The sequence below is a fragment of the Ranitomeya imitator genome, chromosome 4, assembly GCF_032444005.1.
Source record: "Ranitomeya imitator isolate aRanImi1 chromosome 4, aRanImi1.pri, whole genome shotgun sequence".
In the NCBI taxonomy this organism is placed as follows: Eukaryota; Metazoa; Chordata; class Amphibia; order Anura; family Dendrobatidae; genus Ranitomeya; species Ranitomeya imitator.
Genome location: NC_091285.1, coordinates 196,997,679 through 197,010,973, shown reverse-complemented (window position 1 = coordinate 197,010,973; position 13,295 = coordinate 196,997,679). Strand labels below are relative to the sequence as shown.

Here is a 13,295-nt window from a genome sequence, read left to right as displayed (position 1 = left end):
GCAGCGTCAGGACCAGGTAAGTATACGGGGAGAGGGAGCGTTGCGCTGCGCGATAGTCACCTGCTCCTCGGTCCGGGTGTCGCTCTGTCTTCAGCAGTGACGCTCAGGTGAGAGGGCGCGCACTGACTACGTCACCGCGCCCTCTCACCTGAGCGTCAGTGCCGAAGACGGAGCCGCACGAGAAGCAGGTGACAGTGCCGGGGTCCTGAGCGAAGACAGGTGAGTATGTGATTTTTTATGGCAGCCACAGCATATGGGGCAAGTGACTGTGCAGAGCATCTTATGGGGCCATACTTGTGCAGCATTATATGGGGCAATTAGCTGTGCAGAGCATCTTATGGGGCCATACTTGTGCAGCATTATATGGGGCAGGTAGCTGTGCAGAGCATCTTCTGGGGCCATAACACTTGTGCAGCATTATATGGGGCAAGTAGCTGTGCAGAGCATCTTATGGGGCCATACTTGTGCACCATCATAAGGGGCAAGTAGCTGTGCAGAGCATCTTATGGGGCCATACTTGTGCAGCATTATATGGGGCAAGTAGCTGTGCAGAGCATCTTATGGGGCCATACTTGTGCAGCACTATATTGGGCAGGTAGCTGTGCAGAGCATCTTATGGGGCCATACTTGTGCAGCATTATATTGGGCAAGTAGCTGTGCAGAGCATCTTATGGGGCCATACTTGTGCAGCATTATATGGGGCAAGTAGCTGTGCAGAGCATCTTATGGGGCCATAATTGTGCAGCATTATATGGGGCAAGTAGCTGTGCAGAGCATCTTATGGGGCCATACTTGTGCAGCATTATATGGGGCAAGTAGCTGTGCAGAGCATCTTATGGGGCCATAACACTTGTGCAGCACTATATGGGGCAAGTAGCTGTACGGAGCATCTTATGGGGCCATAACACTTGTGCAACACTATATAGGGCAAATATCTCTATGGAGCATCTTATGGGGCCCTTATTACCCTTTATGCAGGATTATATGGGCCATATTTTAATATGGAGCATCTAATGGGGCCTATCAAACTTTATGGAGCATTATATGAGGCTCCTGATTCAATATGGATATTCAAAAACACCTAACCTTCTGATGTCTCAATTAATTTTACTTTTATTGGTATCTATTTTTGCTTTTGAAATTTACCGGTAGCTGCTGCATTTCCCACCCTAGGCTTATACTCGAGTCATTAAGTTTTCAGTTTTTTTTGTGGCAAAATTAGGGGGTCGGCTTATACTCGAGTATATACGATAGAGAATATATATAATATATATATATATATATATATATATATATATATATATATATACATATATATACATACATATATATACATATATATATATATATATATACATATATACATATATACATATATACATACATATATATACACATATATGTATATATATATATATATATATATATATATATATATATACACACACACACATCAGATTGCACCCACCTCAATGCTTCTCCATGGTGAAGCTCACATCTGTGATTATTTTTTCATGCAGATTCGGCATGCGAAAACAATGGCAGTCTGCTGCGATTGCACCCGAAAATCTGATTGCACGCACCCATAGAAATCTATGGGTGCACGTGAAACATCCCACTGCACTTGGACATCATCCGAGGGCGCTGTGATTTTGGACGATGCCAGCAGCAGAGGAGATGGAGAAATTACTTTCTCCATCTTCTCTGCACCTGTGCTGCGATTCTGCCATGCGAGAGGATCAGATCACAGAGCACTGACACTCGGCTCACCCTTGCAGCAGAGCAGGAGCCGAGGGTCATTAGGATATCGCATCCCATGCTTTCACATGAGAGAATCATCGGATGTGAAATGCTAATGGGCCCCAGCCTACGTAATATAGAACTTATATTTTCCACATACCTGCATTCGTTCAAGTAAACCAGTTAAAGCCTGAAGCCAGGCCATAGTCTGAATATACTGAGATGTGTTCATGATGGTAAGTTCGGATTTCAGCTCAGGAATAATGGCTCCTGTTCTCCAGCCATGCTTTAATGTAAGGTCCTAGATGACAAGAACATTATGGTAAAGCCTTATTTAGAGTTGCTGAATTGAAAAGGTCATATTCACTAAAGAAACAATGGTAACAAGAAAACAAGTGCTGGGCCAATATAAATTGCCTAGATGGACTACAAATCAACAAATATCAAATGGTATTTAACACCTTATTGACATATGATGTAAAAGTATGTCATATGTCAAGTGCTGGTGTATGGAGCAGGCTCAGGAGCGGAGCTCGCACCATACCAGGGAGATGCCGGCTGCGATACACAACGCTCATCTTGCAGAATTAGCAGCGACTGGAGTTGGCTACGGTTACGCTATTTACCCATCACGATGCCGCAATCAGTGACCGCAGCATTATTATAGCGCGATCGCTGGTCACCTGAAAACCGGCTCCCATCGGACTTATGGGATCTGATCACAGGGCGCCAATAGTTTCTCAAAGCCTACCGAAGCCCCCCAGCACGGTCATCTTTAGCTTACTGTTGAGCTCAACATTTTGCTTCCATTGTTATTAATTTTTTTAATACAATTTGCATATTACTAACATGTATCTTGATCCTGTGACAGTCATAATTCCAAGACTTTTACTGTTGATGCAATTTCAATGTTGAGTAAGTTTTTGAAAAAAAAATAAAAAAAATAAATAACTTTACCCTTTAAAACGCCCAGACGTTTTTCAGTTTTACACATTTGTTTTTTTTCTTTCCCTTAATGTTTATTGTGGGTGGAGTTATTTTTAATGACAATATTCATTTTAAACTTTGAAACTGTTAAACTGTAAAGCGCTGAGGAATATGTTGGTGCTATATAAATAAAGATTATTATTATTTATTATTATTTTAAGAAAAAAAAACATTCTGAAAAAAATAAATAAATAAAAATGTAATGGTCAGTTTTATTTTATCTTTTATTCGGCTTCCATTCTGTAATAAAGATGACCCTCTAGGTTAGTATGATTACACCAAACATTCTCTCTCTCACTGGAGTATAACACGGCCGCGTGCTCTCCGATGTTTTATCTCTAAGCACTCGGCCCAATGTTAGACTATGGGTCAGTGTAGATCTGCGATTATTTTCTCAAACCAATTGCAGCATGCAGTGAGTGCATCAGATATTAGGCTCACGTGCACCCATACAAGTCTATGGGTGTGTGTCAAACATTGGACTACACTCCGATGACTTCAGAATGCCGTCCAATATACACGCATAGAGGGCAATCTCCATCTTCTCCGCACTTGTGCTGTGATTCGCGCATGCTAGAGAATCGGATCACACTCAGATGACACATTGGGTGAAATAAGTATTGAACATAATCACCAATTTTGTAAATTAAATATATTTCTGAAGGTGCAATTGACATGAAATTCTCACCAGATGTAGATAGCCACTCATCCAATCCACAAAGATTGTAACTTAAAGGGAACCTGTCACCTGAATTTGGCGGGACAGGTTTGTGGTCATATGGGCGGGGTTTTCGGGTGTTTGATTGACCCTTTCCTTACCCACTGGCTGCATGCTGGCCGCAATATTGGGTTGAAGTTCATGCTGTGTCCTCCATAGGTCCGGGGAGGAGGGGGCGGAGTTCCGGCCGCACATGCGAGGTCGGAAAAAGCAGACCCGACGGACAAAAAAAAAAAAAAAAAAACGTTGCAAGCAACGTTTTTTTGTCCCGATGGACTGCAAAAGCACGTCACATCCGTCGCACGACGGATGCAACGTGTGGCAATACGTGGCTAATTAAAGTCTATGGAGAAAAAACGCATCCTGCAGGCAACTTTGCAGGATGCGTTTTTTCTTCAAAACGATGCACTGTGACGTGCGTCGAACATCGCTAGTGTGAAAGTAGTCTTAACCATAGTCACATGTGAATGATGAGACGCCTCCAGCCCCAACGCGTGTTTAGTGTCCGCTTCCTCAAGGGGAACAGTGAAGTTTGAAAGCGGGAACATAATTGCGTGAGGCTGCTTTTCAACATAAGGCACTGGAAAACTTCATGTATTTGACAGAATGATGAATGGACAAATGTACCATTCTTGAAAAAAAAAAAAAAAAACCTGCTGTGGAGTAGTTGGAGGCATGTGATAGAGCATTGTCCTGCATGAAAATCATGTTTTTCTTGAACAATACTGACTTCTTCCTGTACCACTGCTTGAAGAAGTTGTCTTCCAGAAACTGGCAGTAGGTCTGGGAGATGAGCTTCACTCCATCCTCAACCCGAAAAGGTCCCTCAAGTTCATCTTTGATGATACCAGCCGATACCAGTACCCCACCTCCACCTTGCTGGCGTCTGAGTTGGAGTGGAGCTCTCTGCCCTTTACTGATCCAGCCTCTGGCCCATCAAGAGTCACTCTCACTTCATCAGTCCATAAAACCTTTGAAAAGTCAGTCTTAAGATATTCCTTGGCCCAGTCTTGACGTTTTATGTTATGTTTCTTGTCCAAAGGTGGTCGTTTTTCAGCCTTCCTTATCATGGCCATGTACCCGAGTATCGCACACCTTGTGCTTTTTGTTACTTCAGTAACGTTGCAGCTCTGAAATATGGCAAAACTGGTGGCAAATGGCATCTTGGCAGCTTCACGCTTGATTTTCCTCAATTCATGGGCAGTCATTTTGCACCTTTTTTGCCCAACACGCTTCTTGCGACCCTGTTGGCTATTTGCCATGAAACACTTGATTGTTCGGTGATCACACTTCAAAAGTTTGGCAATTTCAAGACTGCTGCATCTCTCTGCAACACATTTCACAATTTTGGACTTTTTTGAGCCCGTCAAATCTCTCTTCTGACCCATTTTGCTAAAGGAAAGGAAGTTTCGTAATATTTAAGCACACCTTTTATAGGGTTTTGATGTCATTAGACAACACCCCTCCTCATTAGAGAGATGCACATCACCTGATCTACTTAATTGGTAGTTGGCTCTCAAGCCTGAACAGCTTGGAGTAGGACAACATGTATAAAAAGTATCATGTGATCAAAATACAACTTGCCTAATAAATATAAATTATATACACACACGAAGAAGTAAAATACCGTATATACTCGAGTATAAGCCGAGATTTTCAGCCCAAATTTTTGGGCTGAAAGTGCCCCTCTCGGCTTATACTCGAGTCAAGGTGGGTGGCAGGGTCGGCGGGTGAGGGGGTGAGGGCGCTGAGGCATACTTACCTGCTTCCAGCGATCCTGACACTCCCCCTGCCGTCCCACGGTCTTCGGTGCCGCAGCTCTTCCCCTCTTCAGTGGTCACTTGGGACCGCTCATTAGAGAAATGAATAAGCGGCTCCACCTCCCATAGGGGTGGAGCAGCCTATTCATTTCTCTGATCAGCGGTAACGGTGACCGCTGATAGAGGAAGAAGCTGCGGCACCGAAGACAGCTGTCCGGGAGAAGGAGCCGGACGCCAGGACCAGGTAAGTATGTCATAGTTACCTGTCCACGTTCCAGCCGCCGGGCGCCGCTCCATCTTCCCGGCGTCTCTGTGCTCTGACTGTTCAGGTCAGAGGGCGCGATGACGCATATAGTGTGCGCGGCGCCCTCTGCCTGATCAGTCAGTGCAGAGACGCCGGGACCGGACGCCGGGAGCTGCAAGCAAGAGAGGTGAGTATGTGTTATTTTTTTTTACTGCAGCAGCAGCAGCAGCGACAATGGCAGAGCTTTCTATGGGGCAATATGAACGGTGCAAGAGCACTATATGGGGCAGAGCTATAGGGCAATAATGAACGGTGCAAGAGCACTATATGGGGCACAGCTATAGGGCAATAATGAACGGTGCAGAGCACTATATGGAGCAGAGCTATAGGGCAATAATGAACGGTGCAAGAGCACTATATGGGGCACAGCTATAGGGCAATAATGAACGGTGCAAGAGCACTATATGGGGCACAGCTATAGGGCAATAATGAACGGTGCAGAGCACTATATGGGGCACAGCTATAGGGCAATAATGAACGGCACAGAGCACTATATGGGGCACAGCTATAGGGCAATAATGAACGGCGCAGAGCACTATATGGGGCAGAGCTATAGGGCAATAATGAACGGCGCAGAGCACTATATGGCACAGCTATGGGGAAATAATGATCTATTTTTATTATTGAAATTCACCGGTAAATGCTGCATTTCCACCCTAGGCTTATACTCGAGTCAATAAGTTTTCCCAGTTTTTTGTGGCAAAATTAGGGGGGTCGGCTTATACTTGGATCGGCTTATACTCGAGTATATACGGTACATATATGCCACTTTCAGAGACTAACCACAGCATTTAGAGTGCCTTGCGAAAGTATTTGGCTCCCTGGAACTTTTCAACCTTTTCACACATATCATGCTTCAAACAAAGATACCAAATGTAAATTTTTGGTGAAGAATCAACAACAAGTGGAACACATTTGTGAAGTTGAACAAAATTTATTGGTTATTTTACATTTTTGTGGAAAATCAAAAACTGAAAAGTGGGGCGTGCAATATTATTTGGTCCCTTTACTTTCAGTGCAGCAAACTCACTCCAGAAGTTCATTGTGGATCTCTGAATGATCTAATGTTGTCCTAAATGCCTAATGATGAAAAATATAATCCACCTGTGTGTAATCAAGTTTCCGTATAAATGTACCTGTTCTGTGATTGTCTCAGGGTTCTATTTAATGCACAGAGAGCATGATGAAGACCAAGGAACACAACAGGCAGGTCCGTGATACTGTTGTGGAGAAGTTGAAAGCCAGATTTGGATACAAAATGATTTCCAAAACTTTAAACATTCCACTGTGCAAGCGATCATATTGAAATGGAAGGAGTATCATACCACTGCAAATCTACCAAGACACGGCCGTCCCTCTAAACCTTCATCTCAAACAAGGAGAAGACTGATCAGAGATGCAGCCAAGAGGCCCATGATCACTCTAAATGAACGGCAGAGATCTACAGCTGAGGTGGGACAGTCTGTCCATAGGACAACAATCAGTCGTACACTGCACAAATCTGGCCTTTATGGAAGAGTGGCAACAAGAAAGCCATTTCTTAAAGATATCCATAAAAAGTATCGTTTAAAGTTTGCCACAAGCCATCTGGGAGACACACCCAGTGTCGGACTGGGGTGCCAAGGACCCACCAGTAACATTGACTTTGAGGCGCCCACTTGTCGCCTACATACAAATATTACACTACCCTTGTCACAAGTTTACTTCCATCTCTATTTATTAATAAAATGGGTAGTTTGGTTAATGAATGATGAGATGCTGCTTTTTTCTGTACAGAGTGAATCAAGTGAATTATGCCACGTACTACCCATACAGTGAGGTTGGTGGCCCAGGTTTGCACAGGGGCCCATCCGGGGATTCCCCTGTTACCCTGTGGGCGAGTCAGAGCCTGGACACACCAAACATGTGGAAGAAGGTGCTCTGGTCAGATGAAACCAAAATAGAACTTTCTGGCAACAATGCCAAACGATAGGTTTGTTATAAAGGCAACACAGCTCATCACCCTGAACACACCATCCCCACTGTCAAATATGGTGGTGGAAACATCATGGTTTGGGCCTGCTTTTCTTCAGCAGGGACAGGGAAGATGGTTAAAACTGATGGGAAGATGGATGGAGCCAAATACAGGACCATTCTTGAAGAAAACCTGTTGGAGTCTGCAAAAGACCTGAGACCGGGATGGAGATTTGTCTTCGAATAAGACAATGATCCCAAACAAAGCAAAATCTACAATGGAATGGTTCGCAAAAACATATCCAGGTGTTAGAATGGCCAAGTCAAAGTCCAGACCTTAATCCAATCGAGAATCTGTGGAATGAGCTGAAAACTGCTGTTCACAAACGATCTCCATCAAACCTCACTGAGCTCGAGCTGTTTGCCAAGGAAGAATGGGCAAGAATTTCAGTCTCTCGATGTACAAAACTGATAGAGACATACCCCAAGCAACTTGCAGCTGTAATCACAGCAAAAGGTGGCGCAACAAAGTATTAAGTTAAAGGGGCCGAATAATATTGCAAGCCCCACTTTTCAGTTTTTGATTTTCCACAAAAAATTAAAATAACCAATACATTTCATTCAACTTCATAATTTTGTTCTACTTGTTGATTCTTTACCAAAAATGTACATTTGGTATCTTTATGTTTGAAGCATATGTGAGAAAACGTTGAAAAGTTCCAGGGGGCCCAAATACTTTCAGAAAGCACTGTAATTGGTTAAAACTGCAGCTAAAGGAGCAAAATTATAGTCACTGCAGTTTACAGATAAATAGCAAATATGCAACACAGCTGGCACTTGCTGGTATGAACGTGGTTCAGCTCTTGAACCGGCTGCATACGTTGCTTAGCGACCAATGATGAAAGGGTCGTTAAAGGACCTGCAAATCAAATGCTTTATGGCAATTATCAAAGCATAACAGAAGCTTGCAGATGCTGCACCAAGACACTTTCTATATAGTTCAGTAATTAGATATGTCTTACGGCCAGATCACTGTATATATGGTCACCAAAGTATAACACTTTTGATCCTCGCCAGCCAGTGAGCTTCAAAAATTCAAATAGGTTGCCCTATAGAAGAGAAAGGCAGAAAACAGTAAGAAATTGCTCTAGCATATACTACATGCTGATAAAACCCCTATTTAAAAAAAATAAAGCTTCAAAACAAACCTGCTTGTATATCTTGCCTTTTTCTAATTGGTGAATTTTATCCCACAGTAGAACACCTCGATTTGTAACCTTACGGAATGGTCTAAAAGAAGGATAATAACAAAAATTACCTTTGGGTTCAAGGAATTTTACAGGAACGCTAAGTGCATGGTTGGCTTAAGGAAAAGTAACTTAAAGAAAAATGCCAGACAGTTACAATACTAGATTTGTTGCATCATAATATATCTACCATCTACACACAAAATAGATTTATAGATAAAAAAAAATAAATAAAAAAAAATTGAATAAACTCATGTAACAGTGGAGTTATGATTGGGATTTTCCTACATTGTCTGTGCCTTTATCATAAATAATTTTAGGTCCAAAGGCTACCATTAGCAGCTTGTGTTTAATCAATACTATTGAGCAAGAAGCACAGTATGAGAGACTGAATGAAACCATCTGTGCCAAGCCTTGATTATAATTATGGTGCTGGGTGCATGCAAACTGATGCCTAGATGCAATGAGTGGGGCATTTGATGGCAATGCTCCTATTTGAATTAGAATTTGATCCAATAGAACACTACATGATGCAAGCAACAAAGCAGGATTAGCTCCTGTGGTAAGAAAGTTATCTAAATGCAGGCCTCCAAAAAGGGACACTTCAAAGGCACTCTTCAGGAATAGCCCAGTTCTGTGCTCAGCAGTCTCTGGCACTCCAAATAAGAATAATTGTAGCCGAGGTGTACATGCTCAATTTTCGCTTCAGTCACACTGCAGAGCCCTATTCTTGGGATCAGAGGGCGAGAACGATGGGATGGGGTAAAGGCAGTGTTTGGATTCCTAGCAATGGGGATGTTACTTCTTAGTCGACAGACAGGGGATAACATTCAAACTTTGCACAACCCCTTTATTAAACTGTACATGATGTAACACTAATTAACTAATTGCTGGATACAGTACTTCTGTGACAATACTTTAGTTTTACAACCAGCCTAAAGTAGCAAACATTTCCTTGAGCAATCTAGTGATTTCATTTTGATTAATATAATATACATATAGTACAGACCAAAAGTTTGGACACACCTCATTTAAAGATTTTTCTGTATTTTCATGACTATGAAAATTATACATTCACACTGAATAAGTTCCCAGAGATGCTTAGCACTTGTTGGCCCTTTTGCCTTCACTCTGCAGTCCAGCTCACCCCAAACCATCTCGATTGGGTTCAGGTCTGGTGACTGTGGAGGCCAGGTCATCTGGCGTAGCACCCCATCACTCTCCTTCTTGGTCAAATAGCCCTTACACAGCCTGGAGGTGTGTTTGGGGTCATTGTCCTGCTGAAAAATAAATGATGGTCCAACTAAACGCAAACCGGATGGAATAGCATGCAGCTGCAAGATGCTGTGGTAGCCATGCTGGTTCAGTATGCCTTCAATTTTGAATAAATCCCCAACAGTGTCACCAGCAAAGCAACCCGACACCATCACACCTCCTCCTCCATGCTTCACGGTGGGAACCAGGCATATAGTCCATCTGTTCACCTTTTCTGCATCTCACAAAGACACGGTGGTTGGAACTAAAGATATCAGATTTGGACTGATCAGACCAAAGCACAGATATCCACTGGTCTAATGTCAATTCCTTGTGTTCTTTAGCCCAAACAAGTCTCTTCTGCTTGTTGCCTGTCCTTAGCAGTTGTTTCCTAGCAGCTATTTTAGCATGAAGGCCTGCTGCACAAAGTCTCCTCTTAACAGTTGTTGTAGAGATGTGTCTGCTGCTAGAAATCTGTGTGGCATTGACCTGTTCACTAATCTGAGCAGCTGTTAACCTGAGATTTCTGAGGCTGGTGACTCGGATAAACTTATCCTCAGAAGCAGAGGTGACTCTTGGTCTTCCTTTCCTGGGGCAGTCCTCATGTGAGCCAGTTTCTTTGTAGCGCTTGATGGGTTTTGCCACTGCACTTGGGGACACTTTCAAAGTTTGCCCAATTTTTCGGACTGACTGACCTTCATTTCTTAAAGTAAAGATGGCCACTCATTTTTCTTTACTTAGCTGCTTTTTTCTTGCCATAGTCCTACTGAATAGACTGTTAGAATTTGTATTATCAGCTGTGTATCCACCAGACTTCTGCACAACACAACTGATGGTCCCAACCCCATTTATAAGGTAAGAAATCCCACTTATTAAACCTGACAGGGCACACCTGTGAAGTAAAAACCATTTCCGGTGACTTTGCTTGCTAAATTCAAAGTTGAGCAACAATCTAATAATTGGGAAAAAAAAATTATGTACCAAGCCTTAATGATACTTTTTTTCTAGAAATTAAATGTTGGCTTTTTTTCTATGTTAAACTAGCTAGAACTGATGAAATAATGCAGATTTATGAAGGTTTGTCAGCCAAGTGAAATGTGAAAAAAAAAATCAGAATGAAATATTTACCTCCTTTTATCATTGAAAAAGTTTGGCTTATCAGCTTGAACAATGACAACATCAAAGAGATCTCTCCAATCTTTCCCCACAATGAAATTCATTCCCTTGTCTCTGAAGAGAAAGTATACAATTACACAAGTCTATTTATTTGTACACACCAACCTTGCAAGTTACTAGCATTTGCTAAAGATATTTGTACAATTATAAACATTTGAGCCTTGGTGCCCAAGTGATATTTGTGGTCAGGAAAATGAATTATTTTTCTCCACGTTTGCAAAATGCAGATGTATGAATCCAGCCTGAGGTGTGCTTTCTGAAGGTGCGGGTCTCCTGACCCAAACTCAACAGGCTAATATATGCCTATGTGCAAAAGAAAAAAAAATATGCACTAATCATCCTTTGAAGAATGTTTTATTCAACAAAAATTAAAAACATGGATGCAGGAGAGTTGTGTCCTTGTAATGGACACTTTCCTGAGCTTCAACGGGACCTGTCGAAGTGCAGAAAGGTGCGAAATGACTGTGGTCCTTAAGTGTTCACAATTCTCCTACATCAAAGTTTTCATTTTTGTTGAATAAAAGATGCTTCAAGTGATGGAGAGTGCCACTTTTCTTTGGTACATTTTGCATTGACTTCATTTTGGTGTTGCACCAGAGATCCCTAATGTCTGGTGAAAAAACAAGTCCACAGGTAACAGGATGTTGAAGCGGACACATGATATATGGTGCCGGAATTATTGCCATTTCCCTCATATATTCCTATCAGGCTGTCGAGTTCAGGACAGGAGAGATGAGAATCTGGCCTTAGATACATTTTATACAGATACTAAAATGTACGCGATGGTGGGTTTAAAGCATGCAGTGTCCATACTGTTAGGCCATGTTCACACGTTCCCGATTTCCCTGCTGTTTTTTCTGCACTAAAAACCGCAGCTCTTGGCAGAAAACGCAGGTCCTTTTTTTGGTGCTTTTTTGGTGCGTTTTTTGATGCGTTTTTTTGTGCAGTTTTCTATGCAGAGTCTGTGTTTTCTAGGAAGTTTTTTAGGGTTAAAATGGCTGAAAATACCCTAACCCTACCCCTAACTCTATTCTAACCTTAGTGGGAAAAAAAAAAAATTTCTTTATTTTTTTATTGTCCCTACCTATGGGGGTGACAAAGGGGGGGGGGGGGTGTCATTTACTATTTTTTTTATTTTGATCACTGAGATATAACCTATCTCAGTGATCAAAATGCACTTTGGAACGAATCTGCCGGCCGGCAGATTTGGCGGGCGCACTGCGCATGCGCCCGCCATTTTGCAAGATGGCGGCGCCCAGGGAGAAGACGGACGGACGGACACCGGGAGGCCGGGTAAGTATAAGGGGGGGAGATGAGGGCACGGGGGGGGGGGGGGGCAGCCACACTGCAGCGGTTCTGCACCACAAACCGCAGAAAACCCGCAGATATTTTTTTCATCTGCGGGTTTTACTGCGGGTTTGACCTCACAATGGAGGTCTATGGGTGCAGAACCGCTGCAGTTCCGCAAAAAGAAGAAGTGACATGGTACTTCTTTTTTACCGCGGCTATTCAGCGAGGCTTTTTTCGCGATTTTCCGCAATGTGGGCACAGCAGTTCCTGTTTTCCATAGGGTACATTGTAATGTACCCTGCATGGAAAAACAGCTGCGGACCCGCAGCGGAAAAATCGCGGCGGTTCCGCATTAAAAAAAGGATGGTGTGAACATGGCCTAAGTGTACAGAGTGAAGGAAAAGTCAGATACAGCCTTATTTTGTTGGCCTCTCAACCCCATAGTGAAGGCCACCATTTAGGCATGGTGGCAGTGTGCTTGATACACAATTTCTTAAATACAGTTTGTCAACAATAACATTGGCATTTAAAATGCTTCAACATGGTGGCAAATACAGGTGCTTCTCACAAAATTAGAATATCAAAAAGTTAATTTATTTCAGTTCTTCAATGCAAAAAGTACTCATTATATAGAATTACTTTTTAGTATTTCGAGTGTTTATTTCTGTTAAGGTTGATGATTATGGCTTACAGCCAATGAAAACCCAAAACTTATTATCTCAGTAAATTAGAATACTTTATAACACCAGCTTGAAAAATGATTTTAAAATCCGAAATGTTGACCTACTGAAATGTATGTTCAGTAAATGCACTCAATACTTGGTTGGGGCTCCTTTTGCAGCAATTAGTTCATCAACGCAGCGTGG

At 42.4% G+C, this 13,295-nt stretch overlaps 1 protein-coding gene across 3 annotated transcripts in view; it reads right to left on the bottom strand.

Annotated features, from left to right (window-relative positions):
- Positions 1-13,295, bottom strand: part of NT5DC3 (5'-nucleotidase domain containing 3) — a 96,161-nt gene that overhangs the window by 18,298 nt on the left and 64,568 nt on the right. For all 3 annotated transcript variants that reach the window (XM_069764252.1, XM_069764253.1, XM_069764254.1), the window contains exons 9-12: positions 11,092-11,193; positions 8,671-8,752; positions 8,485-8,571; positions 1,901-2,041 (exon numbers count right to left, since the gene is read on the bottom strand). In XM_069764252.1, the coding sequence (XP_069620353.1) occupies positions 1,901-2,041; positions 8,485-8,571; positions 8,671-8,752; positions 11,092-11,193 (412 nt within the window). The remainder of the gene's footprint in view (positions 1-1,900; positions 2,042-8,484; positions 8,572-8,670; positions 8,753-11,091; positions 11,194-13,295) is intronic.